The sequence below is a fragment of the Protopterus annectens genome, chromosome 8.part0, assembly GCF_019279795.1.
Source record: "Protopterus annectens isolate FY-2018-M chromosome 8.part0, PAN1.0, whole genome shotgun sequence".
Taxonomy (NCBI): domain Eukaryota; kingdom Metazoa; phylum Chordata; order Ceratodontiformes; family Protopteridae; genus Protopterus; species Protopterus annectens.
The window spans coordinates 709198917-709218916 of record NC_056741.1 but is presented as its reverse complement, the minus strand read 5'-3'; the positions used below and the strand labels follow the sequence as shown (position 1 = coordinate 709218916).

General features: G+C 41.2%; 1 protein-coding gene across 2 annotated transcripts in view; it reads right to left on the bottom strand.

Moving 5' to 3' along the window:
* The window catches only part of GON4L (gon-4 like), a 3426849-nt gene that overhangs the window by 2050922 nt on the left and 1355927 nt on the right, over nucleotides 1-20000 (bottom strand). For both annotated transcript variants that reach the window (XM_044080158.1, XM_044080159.1), the window contains one exon: nucleotides 14514-14687. In XM_044080158.1, coding sequence (XP_043936093.1) covers nucleotides 14514-14687 — 174 coding nt within the window. The remainder of the gene's footprint in view (nucleotides 1-14513; nucleotides 14688-20000) is intronic.

The window sequence follows — 20000 nt, the reverse complement described above, 5'->3', positions numbered from 1 at the left end:
AGACATCATGGATAGGAAAAACTTAACATTTTCTGCTCTACCACAGAAACTGGATGAAACAGACTATTTTATTAAAGTACAATTAAGCACAGCAGAATTTAATTGAAAGAGTACACTGTGTACACGCTCCAAACATGGCAATGGGAAAGCAGCCAAGACCTGTACTAGTAAAGATGCAAACATAACAGCAGAAATATCTGATCTTGACAAAACCACAGCAGAAAGAAAATGTATTAAAAATTGGAGACAGAGTGGTTGTGGAAAATTATTATTCACTCTATACTAGGCAAAACTGAAGCAAGTTCACCCCAGGTACCAAGGAATGTCATAGACAGGTGAGAGATTCAAGCTACTATATCCATCTGTACTCAAAATACTTTTTCCTAGGGATCAACAATGTTTTTGGATGTAGAACAGGCTTACAGAGGCAACAAAAAGGTTTATCCAGCACAAAGTGAGACAGCAAGTAGAATGGGACACTGCTTCTCATTCTTCTGACATCAGAACCCATACACGTTGCCAGTGAAACATTTTTCATTGTTTCAAAGGAAAATGCCTAAATAATTTGTCTTTCTAATGTCTTTCATTCTGTGTGGGTAAAAATGTAATTTCCTGTGTACATCCAATAAATGTAACATATATTCACCTTTGTTTGCAAATTTAGGAAAGAAAACTGGCAGACTAATGGACTGGTTAAATACTGGATTCTGACACCACCCTCAGGAAACTTTTCCATTTATTTCTGTAAAGTTTTCTTGCAGAAGCTTTATGAGAAGATAAAAGTATGTGACGGACGGGGAAAAGAGCATCAGTTGTCTGGCTAATAAAAGATTTGGAGAAACCACACTGTTAGCTTTAGATTTGAGATATCTGGGTAAATCATATCTGTTGGGTGAGACAGGAAGTCTGAAATTGGATCCAGAATCCAAGATGAGTAAAAGCAGATGAGGCCAAAGGAAGGGGAACCAAATCTGCCAAGGCCAGTAAAGTTGTAACTGAGATTTGTTGAAATAATGACCTAATGAATTTTTCTTTTTCTCTCAATTAACAAATCTGCTTGGTATCTACCTAAACTGTCTACATATATTACTCTCTCTGCAGTTAGTACCCATGCTATTAAATGCATCTTTGTTGTACTACGTCATGATGTTACCCTAACTTTTTTTTTTTATTTTGGTACTGGTACATTCTTTGTAAATAACATAATGCTAACCAAATTTCTCAAACATATTGCTACTATATTTTCAAAATACTGTATTTTTCTCGAATATATTCGTACTGTATATTTCTCTCTGTTTTTTGTACTTTTACGTATCTTACAATTTTAATTGTTAGGCATTTTCCTTGTCTTCTAATTACCTTCCTGGAGCTTTTCTCTTTGGGTCTCTGCTGAAAAAGGGCACTTTGGGCCCAGTCAGACAAACCCGGTTAACAAATGTAAAAATAAAATAAATAAATTTATGAATATCCCCAGACAAGAACAAGTGTAGTGTAAGCAATCTCTTGCTTTTATTAGTAGATGCCTGGTTGGGGTGGTATTGAGCCAGTCATTTAAGTATGGAAATGTGGGCGGCCACGGTGGTGCAGCGGTTAACGTTGCCGCCTCACAGCAAGAGGTTCTCTGGTTCAATCCTCGGCTGGGGTGCCTTCTGTGCGGAGTCTGCATGTCCTCCCTGTGGTCGCGTGGGTTTCTTCTGGGTGCTCCGGTTTCCTCCCACATCCCAAAGACATGCTGTAGGTGGATTGGATACTCCAAATTGGCCCTAGGTGTGAGTGCGTGTGTGTGCCTTCTGTGGAAGGTTGGGCGCCGGGCTGGCAACTCGACACTGTAAAACTCCACTGCCAATCATGAGTGGACAGGTGCTCCGCTGTGGCGACCCCTAACCGGGAAAAGCCGAAAGAAGAAGAAGTTTAAGTACGGAAATGTGCGGAATACTTGCAGCCTCAATTGAGCTGCTACCAATGCCATGCACATGGTAAACACTCTGGGGGCTATGGTGAGGCCAAAGGGCAGTGCTCTAAACTGATAAAGACTGGCTCCCAGCTGGAAGTGTAAATACGTTCTGGATTGTCTGTTCATTTTTTGACAGTACACATCATGAAGGTCTACTGAACACATCCAATCCTCCTTGCCCAAAAAGGGCAGTATGGACTAAATAGTGACTATCCAAAACTGTGCGTTGAACTGACTTGTTCAAGTCACAGAGATCCAAAATTGGTCTCCAGTCCCCTGTTTTCTTTAGCACTAAAAATAATCTTGAGTAAGTTCTGATTTCTGTCTGGTCTAATGAGACTTCTCGGATGACTCTTTTTCTAGCAGCTTTTCTACTTATACTTCTAGTGCTGCTGTCCTTTGACATGGGTGGAACATCAGGAATTTTTGCATATGGGTGGAGGAGGGAGGGAAAAGGAAATTATATAACCTCTGGAAATGATCCTCTGCACCCATGTATCTTTGGTTACCTGTAGCCAGGCTCTCTGGAGCCAGGACAGTCAACCCCCAATTGCCTTCAGAGGGGGACAAATCAGGCCTCCTTTCAGAAGTGCTGAGAGGGTCTGTCAGGAAAACAATCCCTGGACCCTTGGTTCTGCAGGTCTCCTCTGCCATGTGGCATAGTCATCCATTTGAGTTCCCCCCTCTGCCCCTGGGAAACTATTTCCACGTGGATCTTAGAAAGGACCCTGGGACTTCCTGAACCACATCTTTCAGCCTCATTGATTCTTAGAAAAAGATCTTTGAGGGGTCACAAACGCGCGCCCACTGCAGAAAGGGTCTTTCCATTTTTCCTCACACCTGGAGAATGTCTTTCACTTTTGGGCCAAACAACAAGCTGCTATCAAAAGGTGCAGTGATGAACGAAGGCTTGAAGGGCTCTGCAAAATAGCACATCAAAGCATGCCTCTTGATGGAAATGCCTGAACCCATTGTCCCTGAGGCACCTTCAGCTGCGTGGAAAATAAGCCTCATGGACAAATCTGAAACAGATTGAAGGGTAGCCAACTGTGAAGCCACAGAAGATTGAGCCTCAGCAGTAGTAGTCCTAGTAAGTGATTTTGAAAGTTCCTTGATCAAGTCCATTTGTAATGTAGTAGTGTGCCAACTAGTTCAGCGATCGAAGGGCAAAGGTGACTGAAGCATACACATGCTCAGCAAGTTGCTTCTCAGTGGCCACCGCCATGACCATGGCATCTACAGGCACCCCTTTACTCCAGAATTCCTTAACTACTGGTGGAGCCAGAAACCGCTCTGTTCTCTTGGGGACTGGCTCAACTCAGACAGGTTGCTTCTATACCCACCTAGAGATCAAGCCAATGAGTTCATTGGTGGGCAGAGTAACCCAGGAGGTAGACAGACCAACTCCAAAGGCCTCCAGGAATACGGACTCCTCTGGCAATGGATTACTGGTGGACCAACCACTTCTCTGTGTAAGAGATCTCAAGAATGTCTCCAAATGAGATGTCTTCAGGAGGTGATTATGGGGGACCCTTCCCCTACATTGAAACCAGTATCCTTGGTGAAGGACGCCTGACAGGAGTCCCAAATGCCTCCTTTTGCACTTCCTCTTCTTAGGGCCTTCCTCGGTGGGATGCTCCAGTGAAGTATCAGAAGAGGTGCTGAAACTCTACTGGGTGGCTTGGAGACTTTGGGCTGGCTGGCCCTGTGGCATAGAATGGTGTGGTTTAAGGTGCAGAGACATCTGGGATCTGGAAGGAATATCCGACAGGGTAGGATCCGTCTGCTCTGCTGGAGCAGAGAAAACCCTCCACTACCTCAAAGGCAGAATGCTCTGGGGAAAAAGAAGACAACGGACCTGAAAAGACAAGCTTCTGGCCCATTGAATCCCTCCTTCTTGAAGGTAATCTGCCCAAGGCAAAGTTGGAGCTGAGCTGTCTACAGCCGAAACTCTGAGGGGGAGAGACGGCTACAAAAACAGTCTACTCCAACACCTTAGAACTGACAGGACTTCTTCAGCTCAGAGAGTCATCTGGCTCCCAGAGGTCTTGGATCCAGGGGCTCTGAAATGATGGGTCAGATCAGAGAAGGAGTTATCAGTGGAGTGACAGAATGATGGATTTCCTGACCTGTGGGGTAGGAGCCAGGATACCTCACATCTGAATCTGCACTGTGAGAAATCTCATCCTCCTATCCACATCAACTTCATTTAGACTCCTGGAAGAACGAGAGGACGCCAAGGATGGGGATTCTGAATGTCAGAGTTCCAGAAATAGAGAAGGAACTCTAGACAGTACTTGGTCTACAGTGGGAGAGTACTTAGCCTATGTAAAGACTTCAGATCCAAGGTGCTCAGAGCCAAAGAAGGAGCGGTCAGATCAAGCATGGAAACTGTCGAGGAAGTCTTCAGATCCAACTTATGCTTTTCCCTTGGGAGGCTCCAAAGAAGAAAGAGAATTTAAAGATCCTGTTTCGTATAGTTTAACACAGTTCTAGATTTCAAGGTCTGAGCTCCAGAAATCGCTTCAGAAAAGGGTGTTGGAAGCAACCCTTTCAGAATTAGTTTATTTTTACAGTCAGTAATAGCCTGAGGATTAAAATTTTGGCATATGATGCAATCAACTTTCATATTATCAGGTCCTAAACAATATACACAAAGAATGTGGATCCAATAAAGGCAACTTGTGCCCACATTTCTTTAACCCTGAAGGGCCGTTTTTTGACATTCTGACTAGTGTAAAAAATTGTACAGAAGAGAAGTAGTTAAGAAACAGCTTTTTTTTTATGTACATGAAAGCTAGGAATACCAACAATGGTAATAAGATTACACAGAATGTGTAGCTTATATAAAAGGCAGGAAAATATCAATTACGGTAATGGGAATTATAGCTAGTGTAATAGAAAAAGAAAGGAAATATGTACGATTTATAAAAAGATTTAAAGAAACTTATCTTGAACAATGACGTGACAGCTGAAATGGTGACCACATCTTATTCGTGAAGAGGCAAACAAGACCTGAGGTATGTTAGGGGTTGGTGCATTATGGGTAAGGAGGAGCATTAGAGCTTTTTTTGGTGGTTACAAGCTATTGTAACGGCCAAGTCGGACCCAAATCCACATGCTGAGGAAAGAACGAAACTTGACATCAGATCCATCATTAACCCAATTGGTTGATATGATCAGAAAAACTTAAAGCTGGATCTACCCATATACCCAGGTCCTTAAATGAATCTACAGTTTCAATCACTGTGTGCTGTATTAAATATTCGCCTTTCAATTTATGTCTCCCAAATCTCATATGCTTAGTTTTTGATGCATTTATCAGCATATTATTTTCCTGTGCCAAAATGGTCAATTTAGACAAGTTCTTTTGGAGACATGCATTATCTGTAACATATGTAATCAGTTTACCCAATTTCAGGTCATCCGCATATACAATGTAGAACACCTCAGATGAAAATGTTAGGTCTGAAAGATGCAACCTAAACAAGTAAGGGCCTAGGACAGGCCCCTGTGGGACACCCTGACTGTAACCAAGAATTTCACCTGTCCAAATGTTGTAGGATACTTGCCATGTCCTATCTGTAAGCCATGCAACTATCCAGCTTATCAGGAGTACATCAATACCTAGTGGTTCCAATTTATTGAACAGTGTTTTGTGTATGATCCAGTCAAATGCTTAAGTTAAATCTATATAAATTACATCACCGCACAATTTCTCATTCATAGCTGTTATTATATTGTTATGGAACATTAAGTTACAGGTGGCAACAGCTCTAGTTTCAACATATGCATACTGATATATGGTTTCAAGTCCCAAACTATCCATTTCTGACAAAAACATATCCAATATTACCTTATCCATTACTTTTCCACAACATGAAAGTAGACTTTAGGGTCTATATAACTCTGGGTGTGTCCTACACCCCTTTCTCCTAAAGACAGGTTTAATAAGTACATGTCTTCAATCTTGAGGAATCTCCCCATATTTAAATGACCTAGAAAATAACAGATATAATGGTACTTTATACTATAGTGGTTCTTGCTGAAGTATTCTAAGGTCATTATTACCAATTCCGTCTCCTCCCTGTGCTTTGTTTAGATCCAGTTTGTGCAGTTCTTTTTCAATCTGATCTAATTTGATTCCAGTATCTGAGGTTACCTGGAGGTCCCTAGGACAACTTACCACTCACTTTGTGGAGCCAAACTGTTTTGCATAAGGTTTTGTAAATATATCAATAATCTGTTGTGTCTAAGAACACATTTTAGAATCTAGACACAGTTTATCTATTTGTATGCATTTACTGCTTCCACATCTTATGTATATATAACAAGGTTTTCTATTATGTTCAATATCTTTATATAAATTTTCTTCAAATTATTCTTGATCTTGTCTCACACTATGCTTAATTTATTTGTCCAGCTTATTTCAGTTACCAAAGTTGTAGTTCGACTTCCCTCCCATTTCTTATAAATTTTTTGTCTCTCACCTTAATCAGGTATCTTGTTCTTATGGAAATATATCCACCTGACGTTGTATGCCTAGATCCCGATGTTAAATATTTTTTTGACTTTTTGCACTTAAACAATTTTTTTTTCAAAACTTTCCATATTCCATCTGCAGTTAGTTTTACATAGTGACTGTTTTGGTTCCATATAATCTATAATTAATCTTCTGTGCATTGGTTTAGATTACAGTTTGGCAAAATTATCTAGCAACAAATTAACCTTTATAACCCCAAGATCACTGGACATCAATGGTGTTAAGACTTGACTTAAATTAACAGTCATTTCTTTAGGAAGACAAGCAATATCTAGTTATTTAACATCTGTTCATTGGAAGTTTTTTTTTTTTTTTTTTTTTTTTACAATCTGAAACAACTGTTGTTCCTGAACATACAATGTGAGTAATTGTCTTACTAATGTTGTGGAATCAATATTTAAATCTGTTTCTGGTAAATTTAAGTCCCCAGCAAATATTATTCTTCCCTCCTGTGTTTCATGCAAGATAAGTATGAATTCCTCTAGGTCATCACCACTTGACTTTGGTGGTCTATACACTGCAACAATTGTTATATGTTCCAGGGTTGTCTTTACTGCTACAGCTACACAGTCTATAGTACTGGTGTTATCACTGAACATGAAATAATCCCAGGTCTCATAACTATCTTTAATCCCTATCATAACACCTCCACCTGATTTTTTATTAGAATGTCTGTTACAGCAAAAGCATTAAACCCGGACATAAATTGTTTCCACTCACTGTTCTTTCACCATGTTTCACAAACAATAACATCATTATTGAAGGAACATGGTAACATTTTCAATAAAAAATGTATTATTAATGCTCCTAGTGTTAACAACTATCTGAGGTGCATCAAATTTTATCTGTGAAATGTAAAAATGTTGGCCTGTCAAAAATCCTGCCTAGTGTTTTTCAAATACTGCAAAAATAGCTACAAAAATTCTCTTCCTTGATCTTGATAAATGTACACCATCCTGTCAGAACAAGTGTGCCCAAAACTAGGCTTGGATGCTCTTCACATCTCCATTTTATAAAATGCTGCTTTCCTAGAAGTTTCCTGGAGATGTTGCTGCTCTTTGCAAAAAAAAAAAAATTCATACCCATCTGGTTTTGGAGAAGGCCATTTGAGGGTTTTTTTCCCATCTTATTTGCTCCTAGTAAGCGTGTCCTTGACCTTCACACCAAAAATGGTGGAACTGTCAAAGGGAGCATTAAAACAGTAGAAAAACTGCAGAAGCACTTCCAGGCAAGATGACACACAGGAATGCCAGCACCTGCTGTATGGTATGCCCTGTCAGCTGCAATGGACAGCAGCCTCATGGAGACTTTGGAAATAGACTGCATAGTAGACAGTTGAGACTCCAGCATCTTCTGACAAGGTCACCCTCAAGTCTCGTCAAGTGGGAAAGATAATTCAGCACATAAGGCAAAGGTGGTTGTAGTGTAGGCGCACTTTCCCAAATGATTCATGGCCCAAGACTCCCTAATGGTGGATGGAATGAAAAACTCTTTAGAGATACTTTTTTATTGGCTGCCACAATCACAATGGCTTCCACACAGCTGGACCCTTACTCCAGCTGTAATGTTCAGTTTTTCTCTACTGGATGCCAACAGTGGTCTGACAGATAAAGGTTATTACTTTGATACAGTTTTTTTATAAAATGACCATGAATTTGTTTATTCTGGGAAACATAACTTTCTGAGTACTGTCTCCCACAGGTTTGATTTCTTTTAAATAATGTTGTACTTTGTACTTTATTCTGCCACTGACTGAAGTATATTATTTAACCTTAACAGCTGGTGATGTTGCTTCAAGAAAAAAATCACTTTACCGGGCCCTCTGACAGTCTTCTGTCTAGCGTGGTTTTCTGTTGTGTCCTGTGGGCCATTTTAAGCCTAGCCTGTACCAAGAAGAAAAAAAAAAAAAAAAAAAAGAGAGAGAGGGCCTGCGAATAGCACCGAGAACTGATCAACTGATACTGTGGAGGCACAAGAAAAGGACACTTCCCCTGAGTCAGACAACAGAGTGCCACTTATGGGAAACAAACAACAGCAGCCTTTGTGAAGTGTGTTTAGAATGCTGCAGTGAGCAGCAGTAAGCTTGTTCATCACAAAATAAAGTACAGTTTTGTACCTACCATAAATGTAGATGTCCGAACTGGATAGCATCTGCAGTCATAACAACTGGGTTGTCCTGTCGTCAGGCAGCCCTTCGGTCGGCCGGATTCCAAAGTCCGGGTCCGGCCAGCTGATGCCGCACTCCACCCGACGTCATCTCTGCTGGTCTTCGGGTATAAAGGCATCAGCCGACGCCATTTTCCTCAGTGTTTCTTGCCCCAGATGCCAGTTGCCCTCTTGGAAGGCTAAATTTTGGGTAAATGCCAATGTTTCCAAAAGATAGAAGGCAAACACAAAAATAAGCATGTATGTACATATATACAAACAAATACACCATAAGAGACTCCCCACCAGCTAGCTATTAGGAGGGTAAATACCTAGGAGTACCACAGAGGGAAGGAGGAGGGTAATCCTGACTGCAGATGCTATCCAGTTCGGTCATCTACATTTATGGTAGGTACAAAACTGTACTATGTCCTTCATGGATGCATCTGCAGTCATAACAACTGGGTAGAATACCATAGCCAACTAGGGAGGAGGAAGAATAGATTATGGTGTGGTTAGGATCCCTTGCAGTACAGCAGTGGCAAACCCTGCTCGGGATCTGGAATACAGAGGTAGATTATAATGCTTGGCAAATGTATGCACGGAGGTCCAAGTAGCCGCCTCAATAATGTCCTTGGTTGCCACTCCTCGTAAGAAGGCTGTGGTAGTGGCTGTTGCCCTTGTAGAATGAGGCCTTATGTTCTGTGGAATTGGTTTTCCATGGAAGGAGTAACAGAATCGTATGCAATTTCCTATCCATTTGGAGATTGTCTGTTTGGAAAATTGCTTTTCCTTCCCTTCCTGTTGCATAGGTTACAAAAAGCTGGTCAGTTTTTCTGTTACTTTTTGTTCTGTCCAGGTAGTAGCGTAGCTGTCTATGTACATCCAAGGTATGCAGCATTCTTTCCCCTCTGTTTTGTGGGTTGGGGAAGAAGGTAGGTAGGTGGATTGCCTGGTTTAAAGACACTCTGGATACCACCTTAGGCATAAATGTAGGATTAGTCCTCATGGACACTCTATCTTGGTGGAAGATTAGGAAGGGTTGTACTGCCATTAGGGCCTGAAGTTCAGAAACCCTCCTTGCTGAGGTTATTGCCAGTAGGAAAGCAGTTTTCCATGATAGATGCTGTAGGTCTGCTGTTGCTGCTGGTTCAAAAGGTGCAGTGTCAACTTTTCTAGCACAAAGTTCAAATCCCAAGCTGGCAATGGTGGTTTCCTAGGAGGTTTTACATTCTTGATCCCTCTGAGGAACTGCCTGAGTAGAGGATGTGAAAAGACAGGTGGATCAAAGCTGTATTCTGCTGAAATAGCTGATGCATGTATCTTGATGGAGGAATAGGACAGGCCTGTATGTAGAAGCTCTGCCAAGTACTCCAGAATGTTAGCAATATCTATATTGACACATCTTTTCCTCTTTCAGCACTCCAAATGACAAACCTTTTCCATTTTCCTGCATAGTTCCTTCTTGTTGAAGGTCTGCGGGCTTCAAGGATAATGTCTTTAACCCTTTGGGAAAGATCTGGATTAGTTGCTGCTATGTGATGTTCCATGCAGTCAGTTGCAACGTTTTTAGGTTTGGATGCATGATGCTGTAGTTGTTCTGAGTTAACATCAAGGGCATCAGGGGTATTGACCACATTTTGTCGAGACATGCTCCTCAGCAATGGGTACCAGTGTTGTCTTGGCCAGTTCGGAGCTATCAGGATTATCCTTGGACGTTCCTCCTTGATTTTTAGTAATACCTTGTGCATCAAGGGAAGAGGTGGGAATGCATATGCTGTCAGACCTTTCCAGCTGAAGGAGAGCGAATCCACTTTCCATGCAAGTGGATGGAATGTCCTTGTGCAGAATTTCTTGAGCTGGTGATTGAGAGGGGAAGTGAATAGATCTATCTGTGGCATTCCCCATTTCTTTGAGATGGTCTTGAAGATGTCCGGGTGTAGCATCCATTCGTGAGCATCCGAGGTGGTTCTGCTTAACATGTCTGCTAGAGTATTCTCCTTTCCCGGTACAAATATTGCCTGTAACTGGATGTTGTAGCTGAGTGCCAGATTCCAAAGGTCCAAAGTAATTCTGCATAGGGGGTATGAATGAGTGCCTCCCTGTTTGTTGATGTACCACATGACTGTGGTGTTGTCTGTCCTTATCATCAAATGGCCTTCTTTGAGAAATGGTCTGAATTTTTGGATTGCCAGTTTTACTGCCAGCATTTCTTTTAGGTTGATGTGCAGGTGAAGCTGGTCCTCGTCCACAATCCTTATGCGCATTTGTCCAGCATGTGAGCCCCATCCTAGGTCTGAGGCGTCTGTTGTGATGGTTTGGCTTGCTTGATAGTTGTGAAAGGGTAGGCCTGGGTTTGACTGGCATGCTTGATCCCACCATAGGAACTCCTGTTTTAGGCATGGGATTAGTGGAATTTCTGCTTCTAGGCTGTGCCTGTGTTGAGACCATAAATTCTTTAGGTACCACTGTAGTTTTCTCATATGCAGTCTGGCATGTGGAACCAAGATTATGCATGATGCCATGAAGCCCAAGGCCTGCAGAACTTTTCTTGCTGTTAGCTTGTTCTGTTTTGTTAGTGCCAAGAAGTAAAGAGGAGTTCTTTTTGTTTTCTGTAGTTAGGAATGCCATTTGTTTTACTGTGACCAATTCCGCACCCAAGAATGTCCTTGTTTGGGATGGTATCAGCCTTGACTTTTGTAAATTTACTGTGTATCCCAGTCCTTGTAGCAAGTAAATGACCCTTTGTAAATCTGTTGTCAGCTTGCTTTTGTTGTCCCCTTGTAGCAGGCAGTCGTCCAGGTATGGATAAATTTGGATTCCTGTAGTCTGCAGTGGCGATTACTGATGCCAGGCATTTTGTGAATACTCTGGGCGCAGTAGATAAGCCAAAGGGCAATGCTGAGAATTGATAGTGCTCTGATCCTGCAAGAAATCTGAGGTATCTTCTGCAAATTGGTCGAATGGGGACGTGCAGGTATGCCTCCTTGAGATCTAGAGTTACCAGCCAACACTCCTTGCCCAGCATGGGAAGAAGTTGCTGTAGGGTCAGCATTTTGAATTTTGGGACAATGATGTATGTGTTTAAGGTGGACAGGTCTAGAATAGGTCTCCAACTTTTTTCCTTTCTTGGAACTAGGAATAGTCTGGAGTAGAATCCTTTGCCTTGTTCTGTTATTGGTACTCTTTCCACAGCTCTCATCTTTGTTAATTGCATTATCTGCTGTAGAGCTTCTGTTTTTTGATTTGACCGACCGGCACTTGTGAACAGCTTCTGCTTCGGGTGCCACGCGGCAAGAAAGACTGGGGAAAATGGCGTCGGCTGATGCCTTTATACCCGAAGACCAGCAGAGATGACGTCGGGTGAAGTGCGACATCAGCGAGCGGACCCGGACTTTGGAATCCGGCCGACCGAAGGGCTGCCTGACGACAGGACAACCCAGTTGTTATGACTGCAGATGCATCCATGAAGGACATCTGTGTGTTTGGAAATATCTGAGAATCCACTACGACCCCATCCGATTCGCCATTTGTGCCTGATTGTCGCCTCGTTGACTGCAATTGTTATTTTTTTTCCTACTGCTGCACTTCTTCATTCCTGCAAAAACTGTAAGAACTATTCAATCTTTCGATAAGAAAAGGCAGCAATTGATTACCCAAAATCCTGAACAACAGATAACAGACCGTCACCTCTTGTTTAATACTTTTGGTACTACTCTACAAACCTATGCAATGACTTTCAGTGTAAGCAATTGTTAGGTAAATAAAGCAATTCCGACAGCACATAGCAGACTGTTATATAAAACGGTTCCAATACATATTTCTGGGACCCGTAGAGTTTTATTAAATGAGACTGGGGCGTAGAGGTCATGATCAATAAAACTATCTCTTTGCCCTTTATCCAAAGGGGAATTCTGTGTTTTCAACAAAATGGGACCAAAAAGGTAGGGAACAGTAACTATAACATTACAATAATAAATGTATGCAAAGTATTAAATGTGACTGCATCTCTGAAATATAAAAGAAAACTGATGAAAAGACAATAAGATGAAATTTTGTATGACCTTACTGACTGGGAAAAATGCCTCTGATCATATAGTCGCAAAGATTACACTCTATTTAAACAGGTCTGAAAATATGCAAATGTATCTGAATTAGAAAAGACAGTTATAAGCAAAATGCTTTAATTTGATAACTTTTTTCAGCCAGTAACCAATAATGACAACGTGACACCTCAGACAGCATTACGTAAAGGGTATTATTTTATTTGTGGAAAAAGGGCATACAAATGGTTACTGGAAAACTGGAGGGCTGTTTTATTGGTTGTCTATTTCCTGCTATTCGACATACCACTAAGTTTGCCCAGAGGGCGAATACCCAATGTTTGAGAGATTCAGACTGCAAAAAATTTGATCTGAAAGATTGATGCTTTGTGGATCTATCACCATGATTAAAAACAAGCAGCTTTTAAGAGACTTTCCCATATGGACTTTGGGGATTATGTTATTTCTGGGACTGTTATACTACCTGCTTGCTTATGGGGCTTCAAAATTAATTTGTGAGCTGTGAAAGCTCTTGAAACTGTTTGTGTCAAAGGGAGGTACAAGCACGCTCATGCACAAGGAGTGCTGTACATTTATTCCCAATAAATAACAACCAATACGTAGCCACTTGGAAAACATCCAAAAGGTAGCTGAGCTATCAGATACCAAAAATGTGAATATTTCACAATAGGCTTGGCTAACTAATCTGTTCTCAGGATGGGGTGGCAGTGTTTTGCAATTTATTATTCTTATTGCTATTATTATATTTTTATTTTTCCTTTTATTTCTATCTAAAACTTTAATAACCTAGCTAATTGCATCTTGATCTAACATTTTATTATAAAATGTGCAGATTAGTAGTTTTAAAAATGTGCCATTTACAAATCATGTCAAAAGCCACATGAAAAGTAAAAATGAAAAATCAGTTTTTGAAGGTTTGGAGAAAATATATAGAAATATTTTTGGAGTATGAAAGGCATGAGTGTAATGTTTTCTAAGCATCAAATGAGGGACTGTAAAGGGTTAAAATGAAATGGCATGTTTCTTAGAAGGCTGGTGTATGTGACTGCAAAAGTACTGTGCAACTGTGGAAAAGTACAGAATGTTAAGTTTCTTTTCCTGACCCTGACACAACATTTCTTGTAAGTCACAGAAAACTTACTCCTTACTAGGCTAAAATATACACAAGAAGCTGCAGATTTATTTTTGCTAAACTTGGCATATTCCTATTGGATATTTAGTAGTGGTCTAAGAAATAAAGTGTACTGTTCAGTTTTTTCCTATACTGGACGCTAGCAGTGGTCTGATAAAGTTTATTACTATGAAAAAGTTTTTCTATAAAATGACAATGAATTTCTTTTTTCGGGGAGACACGACTTTCTGAATACTATCTCCCACACACGATTTCTTTTAAATAAAGTTGTACTTTGTACTTCATTCTGCCACGCCACTGACTGCAGTATTTTATTTCACCTTAACACAATAATACACAATAATTCACACACAAAATAACTATGAACTACTTACCTAACAAGAAATTACATTACATACTCTACTAAATGCCTATTATCTAAAATGTCTGTCTTTATATTTGGCTCCCTTAAACTTTGAAAGCTGTACAGTTCCTGAATAAAGACCCCAAATGGTTTAGGCTACTGCAACAGTAATCTAAAAGTTGATCATCGAGCTAGAGTCACAGATAATGAAATAAACAAATTATAATGACATGAATAACAAACATACTTCCATAATCACAATGAGTCATTCAATATTTACAGTACAACTTATACGTAATGTGTGTGTATTACACAAATACCAATATGACTACCTGAAGTGAATCACCCATGCAGACAGATGTTAGGTCCAGTTCTTCATCCACAGCATGAAGCTTTTCCATGAAAGCACAGTCTTTGCTCTGGTTAGGTTTGGGCACAGGTGGAGGTCCCATAGGAACGACTTCAACACTGATGTGCCTCACTGGTTGTGGAGCAGGCTGCTCTTTCTGCAATTTCAAAATCATTTTAGAGAAACAAAGTTGAAAGCAGTAAAATACTTTTCTATGAAACCATAATTCTGCATACACAATCATACATTCAAAACAATTCCTGTTACACAGAAAAACAAACTTCCGAATACAAAGTCATACATTATAAAAAGAAGCTCATTTCACATTAAAAAATTGCATATCCTGCTATGTATTTTACAAAAGGTTGTTGTAAAGGTATCTGTGATGGCACTTAATTCACCTTTTTTCATATTATCAATGTTGTAACACAATTCCTAATATCCCACTAGCAGTTTTTGGTGGGTGGGCTCTTTCAGCCATGCTTTAAATAATGTAATTTGCTCTGCAACCTGTGGGACAGAGTCCCCAGCTATCTTATAAGAACCTGGGTGGTCCTTACGGAAGGATATTCCGAAGCACCGCGGAGCCAAAAGAAGCCCTACTTCTCTGAAATATATTCTCCAGGCTCCAAAAGAAATGGAGAAGGAAGACCCAAGTAACTGGGTCTTTTGTGTATAGAAATACCAGTCCTCCTCTTCTTCAACCTTATAAAGAAAGGTGGATAGGATGTCAGGCCTGCTGATAATGATGCCCTCAGACACCAAATGCTATAGCAAGTAACCATACAATATTTGGTAGCATTAAGGCAGTCTCAGCCAGTAGAAGTAATACTATATGGCAGTTTAATGATACCAGATGGGCATAGATATAGTCATGCCAAACAAATGTTTTATCTCTGGAATTGGAATGTACCTACAAGTTATGGTATACGAATTTGGCAGAAAGAACACAGACATGAAAAGGGTAAAAATGTTTTAAAAAAATACTGGTAAAGTTGGAAGTCTGGAGGGACAAGTGGACTATATCCTTAATTGCAGCCTTGCAGATTAATTTTACTTAAAAAGAAGTTATGTACTCATCATAACGTTCCATCTGAGTAGGTACTTCATTTGTCTGCAACCTGTGGGTATTGGATCCGAGCCGGCAGCTTTCCGAGCTCCTGGCTCCTCCCCCTACCCATAATCCCCTGCTACCAACCATATTACCTCAGATTGTTTTTTTTGCCTCACCAACCTGGTAACACGAAAATCAACTGAAAAGGTGATCAGAAAATCCCGAAAGGTTCGGGGGATGGCGGGGGGTCGGTTGCAGACAAATGAAGTACCTACACTCAGATGGAACGTTATGGTGAGTACATAACTTCTTTATCTGAAGTAGTTACTTCATTTGCTCTGCAACCTGTGGGACAGAGTCCCCAGCTATCTTATAAGAACCTGGGTGGTCCTTACGGAAGGATATTCCGAAGCACCGCGGAGACAAAAGAAGCCCTACTTCTCGAGATCACATCTAGTTTATAATGAGAAATGAACGTATGAGAAGAGGACCAAGTAGCTGCTGAACATATGTCGTCCACTGGAACCCTAGACCAAAAGGCTGTTGAGGTGGCTACAGATCTTGTAGAATGAGCACGGATACTAACTGGGGGCTGGTTTGCCAGATATGTACCCCTGAATAACACACTGACGGATCCAATTTGCTACAGTCACTTTGGAAATGGCTTTGCCCATGGCTGATTTTGCCTGAGAGACAAACAACTGGTCTGACTTGCGAAACTCTCTAATACTATGCAAGTAGAAACGCAGCTGTCTGTGTACATACAATTTGTGTAATGTGTATTCTACCTTGTTCTGAAATGTTCGAAAAAAACACTGGTAGATTTATCGATTGATTTATATTTGCTTCTGAAGCAACCTTAGGCAAGAAAGACGGGTTAGTCCTGAGGGACACTATCTTTGTGAAAGATAAGGTAAGGAGGTTTCATACACAATGCTTGCAATTCTGAAACCCTTTTGGCCGAAGTAATAGCCACTAAGAAGGCCATTTTCCATGACAAGAACTTCAACAGAATTAAGGCCGCAGGTTCGAAAGGTGGACTCGTCAAGGCTTGCAAGACTAGAGTCAGATCCCATGGGGGAATCACAGATTTTATCGGTGGATTTAAAAGAAAGATGCCTCGTAAGAAGGTTTTGCACAACTTTGTAGATGCTAAGGAACCTATGCCGTCACCCACATGAAAATGGGAGATGGCCGCCAATTGCACCTTAACCGTAGAAGCACTTGCTCCCTGCCGAAAGATCAACGAGAGGAAGTACAGAATGGTCGGAATAGGGACAGTAAATGGGTCCAAGCCCTTGTCTTTGGCCCAAATGGAAAAACGTTTCCATTTACTGTTGTAAAGTTTTCTGGTAGACGGCTTATGTGCCGCAACCAGAATGGCCTTAACAGAAGATGAGATACCGGGAGTCCTAGCCATTAATGGAACTGGATCAGCCAAGCTGCAAGCTTGAGGTTGACCAGGTTGAGTTAAGGTAACCCGCAGGATGTGAGATCAGTTCTGGACTGGGATCCAGAATCCACGGAGAAGCCACACTGTGAGACCGCAGAAAAGGGAACCAGATCTGTCGAGGCCAGAATGGGGATATGAGGATAACTCTGCTCCGCAACTGACAGGCTTTCTGAATTAATTTCGTGGAAGGGGGGGATAAGCATAAAGGAGCCCGGGAGGCCAAGCATGGACTAGAGCATCTCTTGGGGTCTCCCCTCTGGGGGGAATTATTGTGAAGTACTCGCTGCATTTTGTGTTTAAAGGAGAAGCAAAAATATCGCAGCGAGGCCGACCTCATTTGTGGAAGATCTGCTCCGCAACAGATGGATTCAGAGACCACTCGTACGGAGTGAGAAGCACCCAACTTAGCTTGTCCGCTAATATGTTGGACCGTCCCGGGATGTGAGTTGCTACCAGAAAATGGTTGGTGGAGATCGCTCATTTCCAAACTCTCATGACCTCTCGACACAGGGGATAGGATCTGGTTCCTCCCAGTTTGTTTATATACCAGACTACAGACATGTTTGTCTGTCTGGATCACAATAGTCCCCAGGGAGAGAAGGTCGTGGAGAGCTTGCAACGCCAAAAGCACCGCCCTCATCTCTAGGACATTGATATGCAATGCGGTCTCTAGGGAAGTCCACGTGCCTTGAACGGATCTGCCTGAACAATGCCCACCCCCACCCGAGGCGGAAGCGTCCGTGGTCAACGTGGCTTCGACCGGGGGAATCACGAAAGGCCTCCCTTCTCTGAGTTCCCGCACATGTAACCACCAAAGAAGGGAGTCCCTGCAAACTCTGCTTAGCTGTATCGGCATGTTCAATGGGTGGAACAAGAGGGACCATTGGACTTGAAGGGTCCATTGTAATATTCGCATTCGCAGATGGGCATGGAGGGAAAGACCGATTGCTGCTGACATAGACCCCAGTGCCCTCAGGACTAACTCCGCTGGAGGAATAGGACTCCGCAGAAGGGCTAATACCTGATAAGACAAGCTGTTCAGTCTGACTGATGTTAGAGTAGCTCGGGAGATTCAAGTATCCAACCTGGCCCCTATGAATTCCAGGGCTTGAGTGGGGCACAGGCAGGACTTCTGCCGGTTTACTGAAATGCCTAGGTTGTGGGCTAGAGTCAGTGCGTAATCAATCGCCATAGAGAGCTGATGCCTGTTGGTTGCGGTAAGGAGCCAGTCGTCTAGGTACGGGAAGACCTGAATGCCCTGAAGTCTCAGGTGGGCTGCAACCACCGCCATGACCTTGGTGAACACTCTGGGGGCTGAGGTGAGGCCGAATGGAAGAACCCTGAATTGATAATGACTGGCTCCAAGCCGGAAGCGGAGAAACCTCCTGGATCGTCTGTCCATCAAGATGTGGTAGTATTTTTATTTATTTTATTTTACATTTGTTAACCGGGCTAGTCCAGCTGGATACATGTCCATTTTCAGTGGAGGCCCGAGGAGAAAAGTTCCACTATCTAATGCATAATAACAAAATACATTCAAAGTACATAGGTAATTTAAGACACAACTAAAACAGGGATTTAAAATTACATAGGGAATTAAGACACAAGTAAAACAGGCATATAGGCTTTCCTTTCATTAAGTTCAAAAAGGTGAATACAGACACTATCAAATTTCTACAGTACAGGTCAAAGTACATAGGTAATTTGAGATTCAACTAAAACAGGCATTCATAATTACATAGGGAATTTAAGACAGCTAAAACAGGCATTTAGGCCATCTTTTCAGTAAGTTCAAAAGGCGAAAACAGAGACTATCAAATTTCTTCAGTACAGGTATATAAAATGTGAGACAGAAATAATTAAGTAGTTTAAAAGCAAAAGATAGAGTTACTAGAAAATTTTAGTTTGAAGTTGAGAGAGTCAATTTCTTAGGTAGAGATGAAAAATAAAATGGAGAAATAGAGTTGGGAGACAGTGCAAAGGATGCAGGAGAAGGTAGGAGGTACGTGATCAGCTAGGGTTATTGCAAGAGCAAAGCCAGTGATTGGTTAGAAAATGTTTCAGTTGAGTTTTAAATAGTGTGATAGAAGTTTGGGCTAAGAGGTCTGTAGGAAGTTGATTCCAAATTTTACCAACTGAGTTGGAAAATATAGTGTCACCTGCTGTATTCTTTGATAGAGAGGTTTGAATCAGTATTTTATTGGAAGAGCGTAGGGTTTTTAGGTTGTTATAGGGTTTTATCAGGGAGGAGAGCATTGGTATCTTTTCTGGGTGGTGAAGGGCTTTATGGGCAGTTGTAAGCTGATAGTACTGAATTAGGTGAGGTAACTCCAGCCACCCTAGGTTAAGGAGGTTCAGGCAGTGATGTGTTTTATATGGAGAGGCAGTGGCAAATTTGGCAATGTTGTTATAGGCTGTTGTAAGCCTATTGATGTTATGTTTAGAAAGATTAGTATATATGGGGGATGCATAAAGTAGAGTAGAGATAAGATTTATTTTATTTATTATTATTTTATTTAATTTTATTTGCAGTTGTTTAACCAGGATAGTCCATTGGGCCAGAAGAACCCGTTTTCAATGGAGTCCTGGGGAGAAAAGCTCCACATACAAACTTACACACAGGTTAATTAAACAAACATAGATTACATAGGTTACATAAGAAGCAAGACTAAATTGATATACACACATAAAATGTATAAAGACTACATAGGTAAAAAATTGTTTCAATCAAATTTAAATTTTTTTTTTTTTTTTGAAACAAGAATTTGTAACCTGGGATTAGAGAGTAAGGAAGGGAACAGTGTAGAAGTAAGTGTAAGTCATGAGGGATGGGAGCAGGAGCATTCCCATGTGGAAGTTAGATAAGAGTGGAGTGATTTTTTAAAGGATAGGAGGCTAGAAGTGGTGCAGATGGGGGAGTTCCATAGAAGTGCCAGAGAGTGAGGATTTTTTTTGGGGAGGTA